Below are 23,322 nucleotides of genomic sequence, written 5' to 3'. Positions count from 1 at the left end.
ATGCCCCACACAAGTGCATGGGGCATTCTGTGGAGACCCCCAACGCCGGGAGGCTTTTTGTAGCCTCCCAGTCGGGTGTCTCCTCATGAGTCAGCACAGAGCCGTGCCGTGGCGACGCACGATCACAAAAATGCGGTTAGCAGAGTGCTTGCTCTAGCTAACCTCATTTGGGGGGAAGGGCATTTTAGAGGGCTAGCAGCTGGGAGCTATGCATCTCCTAGTGCTGCACACGACCACACAAAACCGGGCTGGCCGCCCTTAGCCCGGTTTTGTGTGGTCGTGAGAATAGCCTCAATGTCTATTGATGTTGAAGTAAACTGTGTTTACTAAAGTATTGGAGAAACAGGAGTGTGACACTGCATTTCATTCAATATCTGCTCCTTTGCTTGTCAGAAATTTTAATTTTGCTACTCCCAATACATAACTTGTTTCATTAAAGCTTTACCTTTCACAGAATATGTTCTGATTTTCAGCTCATTATTTGCAGGAAGCTGCTACCTTAGGCAAGAAGGTCATGGTGCTAGACTACGTTGTACCTACACCTTTGGGCACTACTTGGGGTAAGTTGTTGGGTCTGGGGCTGTACTTGAGTAGATTTCAGTGCTGGTGTAGCAATATTCTAACAGTTCTGGTTTTGCTGTCTTACTGTGAGTTGCCAGTTCTCAAAAGGATTATTTTGTGAAAGTAACATTGACCAACATGGGTGTCTTCCTAATTAACAATTTGTGTTCTCTTCAAGTTCTCCTCTGAAAAATGAACTCTTTAGTTCTGTGTCCTGATCATGCAACTGTACTACAAAAACTAATACTATAGAGTGCTTCACACTTGTATTCAGAAACATGCTTCCCTCAAATATAAAAAATTCAGTGGTGATTTCTTAAATTGTATAGCATGCTGCTATTTGGGTGATGCAGGGCATATATTCAATTTATGGTAAAAGTAAAGTTGATAAAATATATGCTTATGGCAGGGTATCTCTTCATTATAATTTAGTTTGCCTCTGGACTGCTTCATTCTTTAGTGTGTCAATGGGTTGAGTTGGCTCATACATTGCTTGTAAGAAATAAACTGAAAGCACAACTACTGCTATTCTGTTGCATAAGCACCTGCTGTTCTTTATTGTGACTACTGTATTTTCACACCAAGAACCCACCCATGGCAAGTGCCCACACCTGCTTAGAGTCCTCAGTCTTAAGTGGTTCTTGTTCAAAATGAATTAGAAAACCCACACCCAGCTGCTATCCACACCCAGCGGGCTGGGGGTGGATTCTTTGCATCCTCTCCTCCTACAGTGTAAACTATGTGCCTCAGCAACTCATAATGGCAACTTTGTAGCTCCCAGAACTAGTGATGTGCACGGACTGGTCCGGAGGCCATTCTACAGGCCTCCGGACCGGTCCGATCATGGGGTAGTTCAGCGGTTTGAACGCCGGGGGGGGGGGGTCCTTTAAGGGCAGGGGGAGGGTATACTTACTCCTCCTTCCGCTTTTCCCCCACCAACGCACATTTTTTGGTAAGCATTTAGGGTGGCAGGATACCTCCCCGATGCCCCAAATGCTCACCAAAAAACACGTGCCAGTGGGGGAAAAGCGGTGGGAGGCGTAAGTACATCCTCCCCCCCCATCCTTAAAGGAAACCCCACCCGTGTGCCAGACCGCAGCTCTGCGGTTCCATGCACATCCCTACCCAGAACCAGCCAGCTGCCCCACTTGCGTCTCTCTCTTCTCCATACTTGCTCTCCCATTCTGCCTCTGCAATGGAAGGGAATCCAAAGAGACACTTTGTGTTTGGAAGTCGAGCAGGGAAGGGTCTGAGTTGGGCAGCCACTTATTCCAGTAGAAGGAATGCACCAGGCACAGCCCCCAAGAAGGATAGGCAGGCAGGGCTCTTTCCAGGCACTGGAAAGGGGAAGGAAGGCAGCCAGCATGGTGCAGCAGACAGCATGCTAGAACTAGGCAGGGGAAGCCTGTGGTTTGGGCATAATTAACTCATGAGCAATCCTGTGTTAATGGTTTGCTAGACAGCTCCACACCCTTTAAGTTCTGCTCCCTCCCTTTCTCTTTGCAAAAAAACCTGCGGTGTCATACACAAAAAGGATCTTATTGAAAAAAATTTAAACTGTTTCTTTTTAGAAATTAAAATGAGCCACATCTATCATAGTACTCAGCACTTAGGTGGTCAAAAAGAAACCGAGGAGAGTGCCCAACCACTAGTTATAATGGAACTCCTGCATGAGCAGGGAAGTGGTTCTGGGTACAGTCAGGAGCTATAGAATTCTACCTGGATAGTCCTGCGCAGGCGCAGAACCCATACTTATGGAGGTCATCGAATTTCCATCCAGATCCCGTGATTTCTTGGTACAAATATAGGTACTTCATAGAATGTTCAGCCTTTGCTTGGTGATCTTGGGACATTGTTCTATGCACCCGCATAGTGTGGGTGCATAGAACAATGTTCCGCAAGATCACCAAGCAAAGATTTTAAAAAGGAAAAAAGCAAGGTTTTAACAAAAGGTGCTCTATCAGCATGGCCCCTCCATACATCTCAGAAGAAACATCAGTGTATATCTGATATATAGTAGTATCCCAAAAAGCTTCTGTAAAAAGTGAAACTCTGGAGCTTAGCCCGCATTATCTCCGCGCTAATGTTCAGGGGAAAACCCAAATCGTGTATGGAGTGCTCCCCGATATCTTGCATGGACTTCAGCGTAAATCCGCCTGATATGTGAAATCGCCACCTGGGAACAGCCTGGTAGCATGATAGAAATCCTTGCCATAAGCTGCTTGTACCTGAGCCGTTTTTGGAAGGGCAGTATAGAAATTGAAGAATTATTATTATTATTATTATTATTTGACAGCCATCAGACAGTCTTTTGTTAACAATAACTGGAGCATCCTGCTTCTTGAAATGCTTCTCTGCATGGAGGAAAGCATTGTATGAGGCGGGAGAGTTAAGTCATAGAGCTGCATAATCAAATGCTTCTTGTGCAGTGAGCGTTGTAGAAGGGCAACTAATATAAGCACTTCTGTACATTTGATTGGCAGAGTTTGCCCATATGTAATGTTAATTGAAACACTTTTTTAAAAAGTAAATGTGCAATTTGTATTTCAGGACTTGGTGGCACTTGTGTAAATGTAGGTTGTATTCCTAAGAAGTTGATGCATCAAGCAGCCCTTTTAGGTCAAGCACTCCAAGATTCACGAAAGTTTGGCTGGGAGTATGATCAGCAAGGTTTGTAAGAAAGCGGAACATTTTGTTAAGTACGGATAACTACCAGCACGTTTTGGTAGTTTATCCTTGCACAGGCTTGCAACTGGTGTAAAACTAACTAAGATGTTGGTGTGTACCACTGAAAAGGAATGTAAGAAATTTGTAATGCTGTTTTCATCCCTTCATTAGGCTTCACAGTCTTAGTAACCTGGTGAATGCTTATTTTGCATTAATTTGTGTTTCGTACTTTTGCTTAGTGTAATTTTTTGGTCAATATAGGCAAATCCTGCATTGGCTGTAATTCACAAACTGACATCCAGACTAATGAAGCACTGGTGCTATATGAGAAGTGGCAGTGCTCCTGATGTTCCTCACTTAACTTGGCACTGGCACGGATGCACCACCCTTGGGAACATATTATTGGGTGGCACAGAGTGCTTCTAGCAGGAGGGGAAGTACTCAAATCCCCAACCAGCAAGTGATCAGAGGCTGCTGAATTAAAGCCATTGGAAGTGCTTCTTACAAAGCATACAAGTTCTTCCTTAGTTTGGATGTTGGCTACTTTCATGACTTAATTGATCCTAAATTAAACTGTAATTTGCTCCATTTTTGCAATATTGTTTCATCAGTTGGCTCTGACTAACAACTTCTAGATAGCTGTACAAATAAATATTTTTTCTTCTTCAGTTAAACACAATTGGGAGGCAATGGTAGAGGCGATTCAAAACTATATAGGATCCTTGAACTGGGGGTATCGGATGGCCTTGCGTGATAAATCTGTGACATACATCAACGCCTATGCAGAGTTCATTGGATCACACAAGATTAAGGTATGTGTAGAAACACATGGCTCTGTGGTCACCAGGAGCTGACACCGATTCGAGGGCACAACTTTACCTTTAGGATCTTGCAGTTATGGATCTTGTGGTGGTGGTATAGGTTCTGTGAAGAGATTATGGAACATTTTAAAAATATCACTGTATAGTAATAACCAAGAAATCTTGATGCCTTTAAATTATGTTTGTTGTAAATTACATTCTCACACATAAATTTGAAACTCCCCAAGATCTCTCATAAATGACTTTGTGAATACATGATATTTAGGATTAATTATTGATGAATCTGCTCTGTTCTTCTACGTGGTCTCTGTGCTTTACACGAATGGGCTTTGCGCCTGCACAGAGACCACATTGGAGCTTCTAAGGTAGAGTTCTAACTTTTTTGGTGGTAACCCCACCCCCACGGTATATAGGTGGCTGCGCGGGCTTCCCTCTTCAGTCTTTCTTTGTCTGCAATAAAAGACACATTGTTGAGCACTCCTTGCTAGATCGCGCTGTTAAGTATCTACCCTTGCCGGTTTTTACCCTATATTTTGTTTAGTATTCCCCTTCATTAGTGTTTTTATTTCGTCCCCGCTACCCCCCCTTCAAAGTTTCCTTGGACTTTTGCCGTTCCGTCGTGGCCCTCGGGCCCGGTATGCTACGGTTTCCTTGGTCCTTCACCGGCCTATGGCTAAGGCTACAAACTTTAAGCAGTGTGGTCGCTGCAGATCTAAGATTCCCTCGACCGACGGCCACAGACCTTGCCTTTTTTGTTTGGGTGAGGCCCATAAGGTTGGTTCTTGCCCGCACTGTGCGGCCTTTACCAAACAGGCACACAAGAATCGAGCATTGCGTCTTTGTTCTTGGCTTTGGGAACAAGCCTTCAAGTGTTTGGGCTCGGACAAACCGCCTACTATGCAGGCCTATTCGAGCGCTTCTCCTTTTGGCCCGCGGTTTACAGCCAGTTTCCTCCCCACTAGGGATCTCGGTGAACACACCAGAGGCCAATGTACCGGTCGATCCCGTGGCTCGCGCTTCGACCTCGGTACCAAAGAATTTTCCTTCAGAGGAGGGTTGCATCCGCAGCTAGGATGGGTTGTCTCGACCTCCTGCTCCTAGACAGGGCCAATCAAGAGCTTCGGCTCACAGCAGGAGGGAGGGGCAATCCCCTGATCTCCCAGTTCTTCGCCCTGTCTCGCTCCAGCAGGACCGTTTCTTCGCTGCTCCTCTTTCCTACTTTCGCTGCCTTTTACTCCTTGGCTATATCTCGGCTATACCACCTGATTAGAGCAAGGGGAGAAGAAAGAGATTATTTCCTCTCGCGGCTCCCTTCATACCCATAGTGATGATGGAGCTTCAACGCGAGGAGAGAGAGGCACACTCCGTGTGCCAGGCTGAGTGGGCTGCGGCCTCTGCTCCCGCGCTCAATACCCGGGCCCAGGGATCAGCCAAGGCCGCTATAAAACTCAAGAAACTTAGCAAAGCTTCATCGGCGCCCCGCGCTTCCAGGGCCCGATCTCCTCCCCATTCGCCCGCCCACGGAGGTCTAATTGGAGAGGGTGGGGCGATTCTTCAGCTCCAGTTCTTCAGCGGGAATCAGAGACTGGGGGAGAGCTTTCAGGTGAGCCCGGGGATAGCCTGCAAGGGGGATCGGGGCTGGGGGACTCCCTTTCCGCCCCTCCCGCTAAACGCTTTTGCCTGGCCGCCGGGTCTGGTGCTGCTGCTGCAAGCAGAGCGGCCTCTCCAGATGAGGAGGAGGACATCCCCCCCCCCCCCGTTTCACAGCGCTCCTGCGGCGTGTAGTAGCCGAGGAGCTTCAGAGACTGCCCTGGCTCTCCCAGTCCATTGCGACGCAGCACTTCTTTCCTGCCCAACCACCCGCGGCGCCATTTTTACCTCCCGCCCAGCCGCTTCCCGCCACTTCTCCGGGGGCGGCCATTTTGCCTGCGGCTCAGGGCACTCAAGGCCCGGCTCCTCCTCTCAGGCCTCCCGCTTCTCCGGTCAACGGCCCGCCTTCCCTATCCCCCTGCTGCCCGGCTCCTCTCCGGTCGGCTGTGCCGGTTCCCCGTTTGGCGCCCCGCAACCTCCCTATACCATCGGAGGCTTCGGGGTCAGATAGGGAGGAGGGGGAGCTCTCTGGGGATGAGGAGGACCCCTCCCCCTCTCACCAGCCTAACTATTGGCTGTTTCCTCAAGCCGACTATCCTGTCCTTCTCCACAAGGTCAGGAAGACTCTCCGTCTGGAAGAAGTTACCCAGTCTACTTCAGAGGACACTGAAGGGGACCCTACCGTGCTGCCTTCCCTGAAAAGCCAGGAGATTGTCGTCCCCTGTCCCCAGCTTTTCCTGGACCTCTTCCAGGTCGAATGGGACAAGCCCATTGAGGGAAAAGGGCCCCCTCCTGCTGTTAGGCGCATGTACAATCCAAGCGCCTCCCTTTCTAGTAAGCTTAAGGTGCCCCTTGTGGACGCGGAGGTGGCCTCCCTTGTCACGGGAGCGGTCCTCCCTAAGGAAGGAGAGGACGCATTAAAAAACATAGAAGATAAGAAATGTGACGCTGCACTGTGCAGGTTGCATGAGGCAAATGCCCTCTCCATCAAAGCCTCGGTCGCCAATTCTATCTTTGCAAGGGTGGCGGTTTTGTGGGTACAGGAACTTACCCCCATTGTCCCTCCTGAACTACCTGTTCTGCGCCAGGGTCTCAATAAATTACGAAAAGCGGTCAGATTTATGGCAGATTCCTCGTTAGATTCCGCCCAGTTGTCCGCCAGGGCGCTGGCCTCTGATGTCACGGTTCGACGCCATTTGTGGCTCAAGAGCTGGAAAGTTGACCACAAGTCGTGCACTAACCTCGCCAACGCTGCCTTCAAAGGGGGCAAGCTTTTTGGCGAGGCCTTGGAACCCATCCTTATTCAGACTAAGGACAATAAAAAGGCCATGCCGTCCATGCCCTTCTCACAACGTCAGGACCGCAGGAGCTACTCCTCTTCCATGCCTGGGTTCAAGGGCTACAGGTCTTCCTTTCGTCCCAGGCACAACAGGCCCAATAGGTCTATCTGGCATAAGGCCCAGTCCTCCTTCTGGGACAACGCCTTTCGCAGGTCACAGCAGTCTGGCCAGTCATCCAAGCCAGGCTTCAAGCAAAACCAAGCTCAATGATTCCCCCTGGGACCCCCGCCATCCGGATTGGGATCCCCCCACAGTAGGGGGCAGGTTGGGGGACTTTGCGCATGTCTGGGCTCGGACCTGTTCCGATGCCTGGATATTGCAAACGATCTCTTCAGGGTACTCTCTGGAGTTTGCAGCGCAGCTGCCGGATCGGTTCCTTCCCTCCCCTTGGTCTCACAAGTCATCCAAACATCGCCTGATGGAGGAGGCCATTTCCCACCTGCAGGCCATTCGGGCAATCGAGACCGTTCCTCCAGTGGAACATGGAAAAGGGGTCTACTCCATCCTATTCTTGGTTCCCAAGAGGAACGGGGAGTGGAGGGCTATTCTAGACCTGAAATTTGCCATCAGGTTCCTGCGGAGGAGGGGCTTCCGCATGGAGACACTCCATTCCATTCTGGTGGCTCTACAGCAGGGGGACTTCCTAGCCTCAGTAGATTTGAAGGAGGCCTACCTCAATGTGCCCATTCATGAGCAGGACCGCCGCTTCCTCAGGTTTGTTTATTGTGCCCGTCACTTCCAGTACCGGGCCCTCCCCTTCAGTCTTTCAACTGTGCCTCGAGTGTTTACCAAGATCATGGTGGCACTCGTGGCGCACTTGAGGACCAGGGGGGTCCACCTGTACCCGTACTTGGACGACCTGTTGATCAGGTCCCCCTCCCTCGTCAGGGGCTACAGGGATGTCAAGCGGACCCTCTCTGTTCTGGAGGCCCATGGGTTCATTGTCAACAGGCCCAAGAGTTCCTTGATCCCTCAGACCAGAGTTCTCCACCTGGGAGCCGTGATCGATACGGTGCAAGGGACAGTCTGCTTGTCCGAGGAACGCAGGAATTCCCTACTTGCATCCTGCCGCACTCTGATAGCCCGCCCCAGGACCGACGTTCTGGCCCTCTCTTAGTTGCAGGGCCGCATGGTGTCCACCCTGGGCATAGTGCCGTGGAGCCGGTTTCACTCGCGTCCGCTCCATTGGTTCCTTCTCAGATATCAGAACCAGGTGATGGACCGCTCCAGGCTTCCCGTCATTCTTCCCCCTCGAATTATTCAATCCCTGCACTGGTGGGTGTCCCCAGCAACATCACAGGGGGTCAGCTTCCTTCCAGTGGAACGCGTCCAGGTGACCACGGATGCCAGCCTCCTGGGTTGGGGCGGTCACTGCCTGCATCACGTAGCGCAGGGTCTTTGGTCCGAGGCCGATCACTCTCATTCCATCAACTGGCTGGAGCTGAAGGCGGTTCGTCTGTCACTCCTGGAATTTCTCCCAGTAGTTCAGGGCCGTCATGTCCTGGTCCGCACGGACAACGCCACAGCCAAGGCACATGTAGCTCAGCAGGGCAGGTCAAGATCCAAGGCCCTGATGAGCGAAGCCTCCCTCCTTCTGATGTGGGCAGAACAACACCTCCTATCCCTAGAAGCGGATCTCGTCAGCGGAAAACTGAACATAGTCGCAAATTGACTGAGCCGCTCTCAGATAGACCCGGCAGAGTGGTTGCTGGATCCTCTGGCCTTCAGGCGCATTGTGCAAAACTTTGGTCAGCCGGCCATAGACGTGTTCGCGAAGCCAGAAAACGCCAAAGTGGATCGCAATCTGTCCAGGTATCAATCTCCGGGAGCAGTGGGAGTGGACGCTCTGACCTTCCCGTGGCCTCGGGGGCTGATCTATGCTTTTCCGCTGTTCGCAATCCTCCCACAGACAATTCAAAGGATTCGGATGCTGCAGGCGGAGGTCATCCTAGTGGCTCCACACTGGCCGCGCAGGCCCTGGTTTTTGGACCTGGTGGAGATGTCCATCGAACCGTCCCTTCAGCTGGGCTCGCACTGCCAGCTGCTTCATCAGGGTCCAGTGTTTCATCCGGATCCGGCGTGGCTCAATCTGTCCGCGTGGAGGTTGAGCGGGAGGCACTAGTAGCTTGTGGATACCCTCGCTCCGTTCAGGCCACAATCCTGGCTTCCAGGAGGCCTTCCACAGTCAGTCTACCAATCGACCTGGAAGGTCTTCTCCAGATGGTGCAGTGCGTACCACCGAAATCCGCCTCCGTAAACTTTGTCTTGCGCTTCCTCCAGGAGGGCCTGGATAAAGGGCTCCGCCCCAATACCCTGCGCCGTCAAACCTTTGCCATCTCCTCTGTGTTACCATTGGGGAGTTCTTCGCTGGCTCAGCATCCCCATGTGCAGAGGTTCCTCAAGGGAGCCTCGATTATTAATCCCCCTACTGTTCATAGGTTCCCGACTTGGGACCTTAATTTGGTTCTGAAGGCCCTTACCAAAGTCCCGTTCGAACCCCTGCAGTCCATTCCCTTGCGTTTGTTATCCTTTAAGGTCTTATTTTTGGTCGCCGTGACTTCTGCTAGGAGGATTTCGGATCTTCGTTCCTTGTCCGTGCGTAAGGAATTGTGCCTAGTTTACCTGGACTATGTGCTGCTTTGCACAGACCATTCCTTTATCCCAAAGGTGAACTCTGTGTTCCACAGAGCCCAAGAGATTATGTTGCCTTCCTTCTGTCCTAATCCCGCTTCTCCCAAGGAGCGAGAGTGGCACAAGTTTGATGTGCGCAGGGCAGTGAGGATCTACCTGCGGCGCACCAAGTCTTTTCAGGTATCAGACTCCCTTTTTGTTTCCTTTCGGGAAGGTTCCTTGGGGAAGCAAGTCTCCACTCCTACCTTGTCGCGCTGGATTTGCCAGTGCATTAAGTTGGCTTACGCTAGTTCAGCTACTCCAGCCCCAGAAGGGATTACTGCACATTCCACCAGACGCGCAGCCTCTACAGCTGCGTTTTCTACCTTAGCTCCCTTGGTTGACATTTGCCGCGCTGCCACTTGGGCTTCTATTTCCACATTCGTGAGGCATTATAAGATCCACGATTGGGCCTCGGCAGACGCGGCCTTTGGGAGGAGAGTATTACAGCAGGTGGTTTCCCCCTGAGCCAGACCTCAAAGCTCCCACCCGGTATCTCAGGGGCTATGGTAGGTCCCATCCTAGCTGCGGATGCAACCCTCCTCTGAAGGAAAATGAAGCGTTGGCGCTTACCTGAAAGGTCATTTTCTTCAGAGGTATGGGTTGCATCCGCCCCCGCCCGCTTTGTTTGTCTGGTCTGCTTACCCTTGCTGTCCTGTTACCCGACTTCCCATCTGTCTCCGATGTATCTGTGGGGCGGTTTCGCTCTGGGGTGGCTGGTACCCCTTGCAGGGTTTTAGTTGTCTGGGCCCTTCCTTCTGGAATTGGCCCTTGCCGAGTTCCTTCTGCTGTTTTTTGCCTTTTTTCTGCCTGGCATCTGTTTGTTCCACTAGGCCTGTTTGCCTTTTACCTTAACCTTGACTTGATCTCTCTGGAGCAGTGCTAGAGCTGGCTATGAACTGGAGATCAGGGGATTGCCCCTCCCTCCTGCTGTGAGCCGAAGCGCTTGATTGGCCCTGTCTAGGAGCAGGAGGTCGAGACAACCCATCCTAGCTGCGGATGCAACCCATACCTCTGAAGAAAATGACCTTTCAGGTAAGCGCCAACGCTTCATTCTGTGGCAGTGTCAATCTCATTGAACCACGCTCCATCCAACCGGCCAAGAAGAAACAGAGAAGGAAGGCCTGTCATGCTCCGGCGGAGCCCCCTGAGAAAAAGCATAGATCGACATTTGATACCGATCACCAATCCTGTATGCTCCAGAGACTATTCTGAATGCTGAGGTGGCTTATGCATCTAGTCCCCACGATCCCATTTGTGAATCCGAGGCTCTTCCACCGGAACAGCCCTGTCGATGGTCTAATCGAGAACTTGAGGCAGCCCTTGATGAGCGCTACGCCCGTCAGGTTGAAGACAAGGCGGACTATTTTTATGCCCACCAGGAGCTTCGCCAACACCGCCGAACCCAGGCAGCTACTGAACTGCCCCTTCGGCATTCTACCTCACCCCGGACATCTGCTTCGGTACCGGCATCGGTACCAAACCTTCGCTCGGAGGCTACACCTCTTCCTCCTCTGCCTCCACCCCGAACCACATCTCTGCTACTGCCGCAGGTTCCACTGAGGAGTTCTCCCATGCAGGCAGCCACGGCTACGATCACCCCGGATTCTAGACCACCTCCTACTCAGCTTCGAATCCAACCCCTCCCTCCTCCGATCTCGAGCGACTCCTCAGATTTGTCTTCGGGTGAAGGGGGACCAGAGTCCTCTATTTCAGACAAGATATTGTTGGGCTCTTCGCCCCCTATACTCATTATGGAAGGCCTAGCTCTCCTTTGGAGGATTTCTGAATATACACTGACTTGGTCTCCCGTATGGCTACCTCCCTGGGAGTTCAGCTTTCCCAAGGGGATAAGTCAGAGCCAGATTCTCTCTTCCAATTGATTGAAGACGATGCCCGTCCTTCAGTCTTGCTTCCTTTGAATCCCTCCATCCTCAAGGTCACCAAGGCCTCTTGGTCAAAACCCTCCTTCCTTCCCCAGACATCGAAGAAACTTGATTCTTTCTATAGGGTGCACGCTTCCCCTGAGCAGGATGACTCCTTTCTAAAAGTCCTTGGGTTAGGGCCGTATAAAAATGTGATAGATAAATAAATAATAAAACAGCACCCTTCTACTGACTCGATTGTAGTAGAGTCCTCACTCTCTAAGTTCTATGGATATACCTCTTCCACCCCACCCGACAAAGAGGGGAAGAAACTGGACACATTTGGGAGGCGTTTGTATTCAATTTCATCTTTATTGACCAGAATTGCAAACTATCAGGCTTACTACACCAGATACCAGTCTTTTCTGTGGGACCATGTTGCTTCCTTCCTGGACCATTTGCCTGAGGAACAACAAGGTCCAGCTAAAGTTTTCCTCCATGAAGCTACGCAGGTCTTGAAACAAGAACTTCATGCAATTCATCACTTAACAGAAGGCGCCTCTAAGGTGATGGCATCCTCAGTCGCTCTTCGCCGCCACGCCTGGCTCAGATCTTCTGGACTGACACCCGATGCTAGATCCAGAGTGGAAGATCTTCTCTTGATGGTTCATCGCTATTTGGAGAAAAGACGGATGATACCCTTCAGAAACTGCAGAAACTTCGTAACGCGATCCGCTCTATGGGGCTCCAACAGTCCTCATCCCAGCCTTATAGGCCCCAGAAATGGCAGCAACAGACATACTCCTCTAAACACCAGTACTACCAACCACAAGACAGGTCCTTGTGGTTATCAACCTTGCAGAAAGCGCTCCAACTTCACTGGCTCCAAGCAGCAGCAGCACTCTAAGGGGTCCCAGCCCCATACTAAGAGACAATGACAACCCCTCCCAGATGGGGCACCAGGCTCTCCGCCTTCATCTCCACCTGGGAAAATATCACCACTGACTCCTGGGCTCTTACCATCGTGAGAATCGGCTATGCTATAGAGTTTGCATCCACCCCACCATACAATTCTCCACTCCCCACACCAGCCACCCTGGCTCTCCTTTTGGAAGTCAACTCTCTACTCGCAAAATCTGCAATAGAACTGGTTCACAACCCACAATCCCCGGGTTTCAATTCCTGATACTTCACAGTACCCAAGCCGGACGGCTCCGTCCACCCCATCCTGGATCTCCGGGAGCTGAACTCCTATGTCACATACCGGAGGTTTCGTATGGTCACCATTCCCACTATCATCTCTCTCCTGCGCAGGAACCAATGGTTCATCTCAATGGGGATGCCTACTATCATATCACCATCAGACCTCAGCACTGTCGTTTCGTCTGCTTTCAGATAGCGGACACCACTTACCTGTTCCGCGCCCTCCCCTTCGCGCTGGCATCCACTCCGTGGGTGTTCACCAAATGCATGGCTCCAGTGGTGGCGGCCCTGCAGCAACAAGACATTCAAATTTTTCTATTCCTTGATGACTGGCTCGTGGTAGCCAACAACCCACAATCCCTACTGAGGGATCTCCACACGGTCATCGACCTCCTTTCCAACCAGGTGAATTACGAGAAGTCGAAACTCAGCCCTTCTCAAACCATAGAATTTTTGGGGATCATCTTCGACTCCATTCAGTCAAAGATTTTCCTGCCTCAGCGCAGGATCCAGGCTATCCTGGATCTGTCATCCCACCTCCTCTACCACCCGTGTCAGTCTGTACGTACAGTCCAGCGCCTGCTGGGCCACATGGCCTCCACCACCTACGTTCTCCCTCACTCTCGACTGCGTGCCAGGACTCTTCAACACTGGTTCCTCTCTGTATTTTCCCCACACGAAGATTTCCTCACCCGCACCCTTACAATCCCGCCTCAAGTCCTACGTTCCCTCCTGTGGTGGACGGACCTTGCCAACCTTAGCATCGGCTCCCCCTTCCAGCTTCCGTGTCATAGCCTTCTACTCACTACGGTGCATCCATGGAAGGCTGGGGTGCCCATGCCAACAACCACAACATCCATGGCACCTGGTCCCCGGCCGAAGCCACTCACCATATCAACTACCTCGAACTGCGGGCCATCTTCAAGGCTGCCTTTCTTCCTCTGATACAAGACTCTCGCGTTCTGGTCCAAACAGACAATACTACTGCCAAGGCCTACCTGAACAGGCAAGGCGGCACCTCCTCCAGCTCCCTCCTATTCGTAGCCATGGAAATGTGGTTCTGGTGCATTCGCCATGGCATAACCTCCCTGGGGGTCCATATTCAGGGCCAGGACAACGTCACGGCGGACAGATTGAGCAGGACTCGCTCAGCATCCCATGAATGGCAGCTACATCCCCCCACACTCCGCTCCCTCTTCTGCTGCTGGTTCCTCCCAGAAATAGACCTCTTCACATCAGAGACAAATGCGCGTCACCTGTGTTGCTCCGGGATTGAGCCCAACTCCCTCAGGGACGCGTTTGCTATGAACTGGGCAGGACTTCTGGTCTATGCCTTTCCCCCGATTCCTCTACTTACTCGCGTTCTTCAGAAAATCTCCCAGGACCGACCACACTGCATACTCATTGTCTTGTGGTGGCCCATGAGGCCCTGGTTTTCCCTGCCTCCTCCACCTCTCCAATCATCGATACCTCCGCCTGCCACACAACCCTCGCCTCCTCTCCCTGCAGAACGGTCGCCTCCTCCATCCAGACCTACAACGTCTCCATCTCACGGCTTGGCATATAGTCCCAACCTGCCCGTAGACCTACAGAGAATCGTTAATGCTTCATGTAAACCTACTATCCTCGCCTCCTATTCCCATAAATGGACATGTTTTTGGAACTTTCTAGAAAACAAGAACATTCCCTTACACTCTGTCTCTGTAGAACATGTTTGTTCATACTTACTGTCCCTCAAGGCTGGACTGAAGATGCCTGCCTTGTGAGTTCATCTCGCAGCCATAGTGGCTAACTCTCCACCGTCTACGCTGTCGTGGTTCCAGCACCCCACGGTCAAGCATTTTCTAAAAGGTCTCACCCACCTTTACCCGGACCCACCGGTCATGGCACCTGCATGGGACCTGACCTTGATGCTCTCCTCTCCCGTGCACCCTTACTTCAAACCCATGGCCACGATTTCTCTGGACCTCCTTTCCTGTAAGGTGGCCTTCCTTACGGCTATCACTTCTGCCAGGCAGGTCAGTGAACTCAGAGCACTGAGAGTTGACCCTCCTTACCTGGTTTTCCATAGAGAGAAGGTCGTCCTCAGACCAGACATTGCCTTCCTCCCGAAGGTAGTTATGTCCTTTCATTGCTCCCAACCGATCTCCTTACCTGCGTTCTTCTCTGAACCATCGTCTGAGGCCAAACGATGTCTCCACACCCTCAACGTTCGTAGAGCGCTCGCCTTCTACGTAGACCGAATCTCTGCTCTCTGCACCCCTACCTCTCTCTTCATGCTTCACTCTGGACCCAACAGAGGCAAGCAGGCCTCTGCACAGACCATATCCAGATGGGTGGTTCGCTCCATCACTTTAGCGTACCAGCTCTCCAAGAAGCCTCTCCCATCCTCCATCAAAGCACACTCAGCAAGGGTGGTCGCGGCTCACACTGCCTTTGACAGGTCCATTCCTTTGGATGTCATCTGCCAGGTGGCTACGTGGGCATCAAAACACTCATTTGTGCAGTGCTACACCCTGAATGTCCAAGCCAGAAAAGACATGGTGTTTGGCAGGGCGGTGTTACAGTCTATCTTCGCCTGATCCCTTCTCCAAGTGAGCATGGCACGGGTGCAGCTTGCTATGCGCCCATTCATGTAAAGCACAGAGACCACGTCGAAGAATGACAGGTTGCTTACCTGTAACTTGGGTTCTTCTAGTGGTCATCTGTGCTCTTACATGCCCTCCCATTCTCCCCTCTTTTAATGTCTTTTCTGCTAGTCTTTCAGATTGGCGGACTCAGAAGACTGAAGAGGGAAGCCTGCACAGCCGCCTATATACCGTGGGGGCGGGGTTACTGCCAAAAAAGTTAGAACTCTAGCTTGTAAGCTCCGATGTGGTCTCTGCATAGGCACAAAGCCCATTCGTGTAAGAGCACAGATGACCACTAGAAGAACCCAAGTTACAGGTAAGCAACCTGTCGTATAACTTGGGGAATTTCAATTGAATTGGTCATGAACAATTTGCTAGGGTAGATAGTTTGTTCTTCCGAGAACAAGTGTTCTGAACACATACAACTCAACAAATTTGGTCCCTCACTGATTACAACTCATACTATGGATGTGCAAGAACCTTTGTTCATGCAGCAGTTCGAATATGAACCAGTTTGTGGTTCTGTGAACTGGTTTGGGTCAGTCACGAACTGGTTCAGTGGTTCAAGAGCAGCACCTTTAAAAGTGAGTACAGCAGGTCCTTACCTGCATGACCGCCGTTCCATGCAGCTTGCTGCTGCAGCGACATCCTCCCCAGCAGCCTCTGTGTGGTGCAGGCACTCACATGGTCTCCGCAGGTGTGGAAGCCATTTGTGTGGTCAGTATGGTGTTGCTGACATGCAAATGGCTTCCGTGCATGTGCAGAGGCCATGTGCATGCCAGCACCACACACAGGCTGCTGGGGAGGATGCCACTGCTGCAGGAAGCTGCACGGAGCAGTGGTCATGCAAGTAAGGACCTGCTGCACTCACTTTTAAAGGTGCTGTGTGCTGCCCTTGAACCGGCTTGCAAAACCATGAACCGGTTCGAATTCAGACCCCTGCACTAATCAAAGTCCTAGTTCAGGCTGCTGCTACCACCTACCTCAGCTCAGCAGTCTTGTTTGTGAATGGTTGGGCTACATACTTATCAGTAGGCAGGAAGAGTTGGAAGGCCGTTGCTTTAGCTGTTACACCACTGCTCCCACAAGCACACAGAATTGCTAATCTCTCAATTGCTTGTGCTGAGCCAGCCCAACCTGAAACTTAGCATGTGCATTACAACTTTATTTAAATTTTGAAAACAGATCCCAGTGTATCCCCAAGTTCTGTTCCATTGTGCTCTGCCTTGCTCTTGCGATGTGCATACAGAGAATCTGTCTGAGCTGCTCTGAAGTATTGCCCAGCAGCTTAAGGGGTAGTTGTGCTTGCTTTTTCTTTGGTTTGCAGACCATGAATGCTGGCGGGTGTGGGGTTGGCACCAGTGCACTTCCCAGATTACACGCTACAACAATGTCACGACTGTCCACTAAGAGTGGTTCCGTACGGCCTGTGTTGTGACACTGCAGAGTTATGAATAGGGGACATAGTTTTTCTTTTTAAGTTAGTAAGCACCATTGAGTTATCAAATGAATTCTTTCTAGGATGATGTATTAAGGTTGGTACTCCATATCATTTACATATAGGTTCTGTGTAGCCAAGATCATTTGAATGGTCAAGTTCATAGAGGACAAAGTATGGTTATTGCTTGGAAAATGTATGTTCGTAGTGGTAAATAGATTGTATAGGTTTCACACTACTGCTATTACTACATGCAATTATTTGTTGTTCAACTAAATTGCTGGTAATACTTTGTGGAAAAATATTGCTGGCTACCAAAGAAAAACCACAGGGCTCTGTGGTCACCAGGAGTTGACATTGACTCAGCGGCACACTTTACCTTTAGAGGACCACTAGTTCTTCCTCTTGTTTTCTGTCTACTAGGCAACCAACAGGAAAGGGCAAGAAACTTTCTACACAGCTCAGGCATTTGTTCTAGCCACTGGAGAAAGACCTCGATATTTAGGTATCCCAGGTGATAAAGAATACTGTATTACAAGGTGAGCTGCAACGAAATTAATCTATTTTTAGTAGATTACTAAAAGATTCTGAAGCTTTTAACCATTTGTGCTAATACTACTGTTTTTCAGTGATGACCTCTTCTCACTGCCCTACTGTCCTGGAAAGACTCTAGTTGTAGGAGCTTCTTATGTAGCTTTGGAATGCGCAGGGTTTCTTGCTGGCCTTGGTATGGATGTCACGGTTATGGTACGCTCTATCCTTCTCCGTGGTTTTGATCAAGAAATGGCTGAGAGAGCAGGTGCCTATATGGAAACACATGGTGTAAAATTCATCAGGAAGTTTGTTCCTGTTGAGGCAAGTATCTCCACTTGTTAATGAAGTTCTTAAAACAAAGGGAGAGGAATGCTGGTGCCCCGCCCTTTTTTGTGCAACACTGTGATGCAGCAGATGTGGATTGGTCTGACTTGTTAAAGTTAGCTTGTGGGTTAATGTAAGCACTGATTTAGTAGTAACGTTTTGTGAATTGAGAAAGTTACCAAGACTTTTGTTTTTTGTTCCATCTAGGTTACAAAGTTGGAGGAAGGTATGCCTGGAAAACTCAAAGTGGTTGCAAAATCAACTGAAGGATCACAAATGATTGAAGGAGAATACAACACTGTAAGCACTGGATGTGTATAGGGCTGAATGTAGAGTGGTCCTTAAAGTGATAATCCCTACAGACTTTGTCCAAAGTCATCTAAAGATTGCTTTTGGCAGCCTGATGTAAGCGTAACCATCAAATAAAATTAATTTGTGCAGAAATCCCCAAAATGATTACTAGATAATTATTCTTGGTCTGGGCAAGCACAGTACTTCTTTATGATAGTGCTGAAGTTGGAACTGTGGGAACAGTACAGATTCTCTGTCTGTGTCTCTAACATCCATTTACATAAAACAGTGGCCAACTTCCTATCTAATTCTTTTTGCAATACTTTGGGATTTCCCAGCATATTTTATTTATTTATTTATTTAACACATTTATACACTGTGCAAAAGCAAGTCTCTGGGTGGTTTACAACAAAACAATAAAAACAGATAAAAAGATAAAAACATTACAACAATTAAAATTTAACACATTAAAACTATTAAAAACACAATTAAAACAAGATCTAATTAAAAGCCTAGGTGAACATACGAGGATAGGAGGGCTGATGATGTTCCATTCCCCTCCTCTGCAGCCCCATGTGCCTTCTGAAACTGTCCAGGTGGGGTTGTCCCTCAGCCTAGAGGCTGTATTTTAGGGAGGCACCATTTGATTTTAGAGGGATCAGTGAAAATCTCCCCCCATCCTTGTTCAATGGAAAACATTCACATATCTGTGCAGGATTAGTCTGGGTGTCAGCCACAGTTTCCTAGTGCAAGAGACAACTTTCAAATAGAATTTTGCTTTGCTATAATTCATCTGTGCTTTTTGTGCAGGTTTTGATAGCTGTTGGTCGTGACGCTTGTACCAAAAATATTGGCTTGGACAAAATTGGTGTGAAAGTTAATGAAAAGTAAGTGTTTTGTCCTCTTGGTAACTGTGTTTCAGGACCTACTGATACTTGTCCAGAAGCCTGCTTTAGTCTAACAGATCTTCCTTTCCTCCAGATTTTTCCTTATTCATCTTCTATTTTTATGTCTGTCCAAAAATGATAAACTACAGCTTAAAAACATGGATAACTGACTCATAAGAATAATCCTGTGTATCTTAATGAGCATTGTTTTCAAATGTTTAGAATTCATTATTAACAAACTTAAGATATAACACAATTCAAACGTTTCAATTTTAAACCTCATTTAGTTCAATTATTGGCTTTGCTAGTTAAAATTAGTATTGTGAAAGAAGCAAAAGAGCCTGTTTCCTTAAATTAGAAAATTGCTTCCCCATTCCGAATACAATTGAATCACATTCCAAATCTACTTTATAGAAACCAATGAAAACATGAAATGAGTTTCATGATCCTAATTTGTATTTGTCTATAACAAGGAATGGAAAAATACCTGCAAATGATGAAGAACAAACAAATGTTCCTTATGTCTATGCTGTTGGAGATATTTTGGAAGGAAAGCTTGAACTTACTCCAGTTGCCATACAGGCAGGCAAGCTGTTGGCCCGCAGACTTTTTGGAGGGAGTAACCTAAAGGTAAATCTGTGATGTCTAGTGGTATATGTAGCTTACTTTTTAGACTTGGACAAAGAACTGCATGTTTTTCCCCCTGTAATAGTTCTGTGGTTATAATGTATCATTAATGCTAGGAATTTGATCAAAACTAGTGATAGTAGTGTGTGTTTAAGCTTATTAGCCACTGCACCAACCCAGCTGGCCATAGGACTGATTGTAAGAGTATTAGTGGAAGGTCCACTTGGTATTCTGGCCATAACTTCTGATCCTTGTCCCATTACCTATACAACACTTGTTTCTTTTGTGTTGGTGTCTAACCCCCTGCTCATGATGACAGTTGTAAGACCCCACAGGATCTAGTAAGGATGGAATTGGGAAACTGGCAGGGCCAGTGACTACCCTTCATCCCAGAATTCGCTGGGATTGTCTTGGAGTGCAATATAAACAGCTTATAGTCTCGGTAGGCTAGGAAGTGTTAAGCCGGCTGTTTCAGTTGCTAGAGTGTAAATAACTGTGCCGCAGCTAGTAAAACTGTTTATAATGTAGAGTCATTGGTTCTCTCAATTACTTTTTATGTTTGTGTTTCATTGTATGCTTTCAATTTTAGTGTGACTATGTCAATGTACCAACTACAGTGTTTACGCCTCTGGAATATGGTTGCTGTGGATTATCAGAAGAACGAGCTATTGAACAACTTGGAAAAGAGAATATAGAGGTAATACTGAGGTCTTAAAGCTTTTAACTGTAAATACGTAGTCAAAAGCTTCCTAATCTCCAGCTTGAATCTAGAGGAGTTATTTTTGTATGCACAATAATCAAGATAGTTTTTTCCCCTCTTCTGGAAATCTTCTCTGCATTTTCTCTGAGCTCAGTTCCTTCCCCTCAGTGTTTACACCAGTGAAGGAGTAATCCCACTCACTGCAAAAAGGATTCTTTTCCCAGTCCTGAACTGCTGAGGGCTATCGTCTACTCATGACTCTCTGCTGCCCAGGATGTTCGTTGGCAGCATGCGTGCGCAATCTACATGAGAGGCCCTGCTGGATCAGGCCAAGGTTCATCCAGTTCAGCATCCTGGCTCACACAGCAGCCAGCCAGGCACACTTGAGAAGTCTGCAAGTGGGGGTGGCTGGGAAGAGGGAAATATCCTCCTCACTTAGTACTCCCTAGCACCTGGTGCTCGGGGCCATGCCACCTCTGATGCTGATGAAGTGTATAGCTACCAAGGCTAGTAGCTGTTCTCCATGAATTGTCTGATCCCCTCTTAAATCAACTAGATTTTGTGGCAATTGCCACATGTGGCAGTAGGGAATTCCATAATTTAACTACAATTTTTTTGACATGGTCTCTATCTTTACACTTCTAGGCTTTGCACTTGCGCAGAGACCACATTGGAATCTTCCAAGCTCCATCTTCTGCTTTTGGTGGTAACTCCACCCGTAGCTGCTATATGTGGCTGTGCCTCTCTTCATCCCCTTCATCTTTTGCTGTCTGCGCTTCAGTAGACTTATTTAGAGGCTTCTAGTTCAGCAACGAGTAGAAAGGAAAGTTTGTGTCTCCTATTTGTTTGTTTCTCCTGCTATTTCTTTCCCCTTTTCATGCCTTTTTGTTTTCCTAAGATGCAATTACTCCAACCTTTGGACTTTCAGAATGCATCTGGCCCCATTTGCCATGGCATGGGCACAGATGGATTCTTTCGACCTCTGAGATTCCTGCTACTATATTTCCATCCACCGTCAGCATCACTGTTTCCTGAGATTCAAGATAGGTGGAAATACCTACCAATTCAAGGCCCTTCCCTTTGGTCTGACTTTAGCCCCATGGGTCTTTACAAAATGTATGGCTCTGGTCATGGTGTTCCTTCAAGAGCAAGGCGGATCCAATTTGTAGGACTCATCTTCGATACCCTCCAGGAAAAGATTTTCCTACCATGCACTCACATCCACACCATCACCAGGCTCGTGAGCTCCTTATTTGGGAGGACCACAAAATAGTTCACAAAAAACAGTTCGCACAAAAAAATAGTTCACACAAAATCAAGATAGTGCAGTGCCTCCTGGGACACATGGCAGCAACAACCTATGTTCTTCCTCACACTCGTCTCAGGATGCGCATCCTTCCATCGAAGCTACCTCAATGTGTTCAACCCTCATCAAGACTCAGATTGCAAGCTTCTCCATCCAGAACATGTCTGTGGCACAGTTGGTTGGTGGCTCAACACTATGCATCTTATAGTGGGCAACCCTTCCATCCTCCTCTTCCGATGGTGGTTATTACATCAGATGCCTTGGAAATGGGTTGGGGCACACACATGGACCAGTATCACCTAAGCAGACACTGGACTGTGAGAGAGGCTAGTTGCCACATCATCCACTTGGAGCCTCTGGCTGTCCTTCATGCTCTACGGGGCTGCCTTCCCATGATCTGAGGCAGTCATGTAAGATTACAAACAGACAACATCAAGGCCCAAAGCATACCTGAATCAAGGGGTTCCCGGTCTCTCCTTTCCCTTTCAGTCCTTCTATGGCTGTGGTGCATCACACACAAGGTTACTCCGCAGGTGGTTCACATTTAGGGTGTAACAAATGTACAGGTGGACAGTCTGAGCAGGTCCAGAACAGTCTCTCACGAATCAATGCTGGATCACGGTACCCTCCTCGATATTTTCAAGAGATGGCATATGTCAACTCTGGACACTTTTGCTTCACAGGAAAATTCCCAGTGCACTCTGTACTACTCCAGAGAGGAGGAGAATGGCTTCTCTGGGAGATGCATTTGCCCTTCCCTGGAGCGGCCACTGTTTTTACCACTTTCCTCCCATTCAGTTTAGTCCAGAAGTGCACCTGAAGGCCAGAGTGGAAAAGGAACACTCTATCTTGGTAGCACCATGGTGGCCAAGGAGGCCCTGGTTTCCGGGACTCAAGAAGTTGGCAAGAGATTCTTTCACTGCCCATGCCTTCCTCACCTTTTGCAGGCCAGTGGTCAAATTCTCCATCCAGATGTGCAGTCACTGCATCTCACAGTGTGGAGGATCTCACCAGTTTCCCTCTAGAACTTCAAGAGATTCTCTTCTCTGCGCAGAAGCTTGCAACAAGAAAATCTTATGCACATAAAGTGGACTCCGTTCATTACCTTTCCTACTCAGCATGGGTTTGATATTTCTTTGTTGAAAGTTCAGGAGATTTGTTATCACTTGCATTTAAAGAGTTCAAGTTTGGAGTTATCCCCTCTGCGTGTCCACTTGGCTACTATAGTGGCACACTCCCCTAATCCTGGAGCTTCCTGGTTTAAGCACCCGCTGGTGACGTGTTTTATGAAAGAGTTAGCCCATTCCTTACTGGATGATCCAGTAATGGCTCCCACCTGTGATCTATCCATTGTACTTGCCAGCCTTTTGTGGCCTCCGTTTGAACCATTGGCATCTATTGAACCTCGACTGCTTACCTGGAAAGTAGCCTTGGTGGCCATCACTTCGGCCCGGAGAGTGACCTGCCTTACCTGCAATTTCATCCGGATACGTTAGTGCTCCAACCAGATGTTCAATTTCTGCTTAAGATGTCTACGTTCCATCCACAACCAATTAACTTGGCAGCCTTCTTTCAAAACCACTCATCCCCTGTAGAACGCAGGTTGCACTGTCTAGACGTGTGATGGGCCCTGGCTTCTATGTCTAGAGATCTCCTGTTTGGAGAAAGTTGTCCTCTTTGTTTGTATCTTATGATGGGACCCAGCAGGGTCTTCAGTTTTCTGCACAGTCATTATCTAGATGGATCGTCTCCACCATTGAACTCTGTTACGAGTTAGCGCATAAGCAACTGCTTGTGACCGTCAGAGTGCACACCGCAAGGACCATGGCTACTTCATAAGAACAGCCCTGCTGGATCAGGCCCAAAGC

At 48.8% G+C, this 23,322-nt stretch overlaps 1 protein-coding gene and 1 long non-coding RNA gene across 5 annotated transcripts in view; one reads left to right on the top strand and one right to left on the bottom strand.

Moving 5' to 3' along the window:
• The window catches only part of TXNRD3 (thioredoxin reductase 3), a 56,388-nt gene that overhangs the window by 20,517 nt on the left and 12,549 nt on the right, over nucleotides 1–23,322 (top strand). For all 4 annotated transcript variants that reach the window (XM_053289903.1, XM_053289906.1, XM_053289904.1 and 1 more), the window contains 9 exons: nucleotides 488–560; nucleotides 3,112–3,231; nucleotides 3,898–4,040; nucleotides 17,209–17,324; nucleotides 17,415–17,640; nucleotides 17,851–17,943; nucleotides 18,745–18,821; nucleotides 19,295–19,451; nucleotides 20,038–20,145. In XM_053289903.1, coding sequence (XP_053145878.1) covers nucleotides 488–560; nucleotides 3,112–3,231; nucleotides 3,898–4,040; nucleotides 17,209–17,324; nucleotides 17,415–17,640; nucleotides 17,851–17,943; nucleotides 18,745–18,821; nucleotides 19,295–19,451; nucleotides 20,038–20,145 — 1,113 coding nt within the window. The remainder of the gene's footprint in view (nucleotides 1–487; nucleotides 561–3,111; nucleotides 3,232–3,897; nucleotides 4,041–17,208; nucleotides 17,325–17,414; nucleotides 17,641–17,850; nucleotides 17,944–18,744; nucleotides 18,822–19,294; nucleotides 19,452–20,037; nucleotides 20,146–23,322) is intronic.
• The window catches only part of LOC128342530 (uncharacterized), a 29,472-nt gene continuing 18,028 nt past the window's right edge, over nucleotides 11,879–23,322 (bottom strand). The window contains exons 3-4 of the long non-coding RNA XR_008315047.1: nucleotides 12,928–13,005; nucleotides 11,879–12,187 (exon numbers count right to left, since the gene is read on the bottom strand). This is a non-coding gene — a long non-coding RNA (uncharacterized LOC128342530). The remainder of the gene's footprint in view (nucleotides 12,188–12,927; nucleotides 13,006–23,322) is intronic.

Source organism: Hemicordylus capensis, chromosome 2, assembly GCF_027244095.1.
Source record: "Hemicordylus capensis ecotype Gifberg chromosome 2, rHemCap1.1.pri, whole genome shotgun sequence".
Classification (NCBI taxonomy): domain Eukaryota; kingdom Metazoa; phylum Chordata; class Lepidosauria; order Squamata; family Cordylidae; genus Hemicordylus; species Hemicordylus capensis.
Note: the sequence above shows the minus strand (reverse complement) of the source record. Positions and strands in the feature narration are given on the sequence as shown.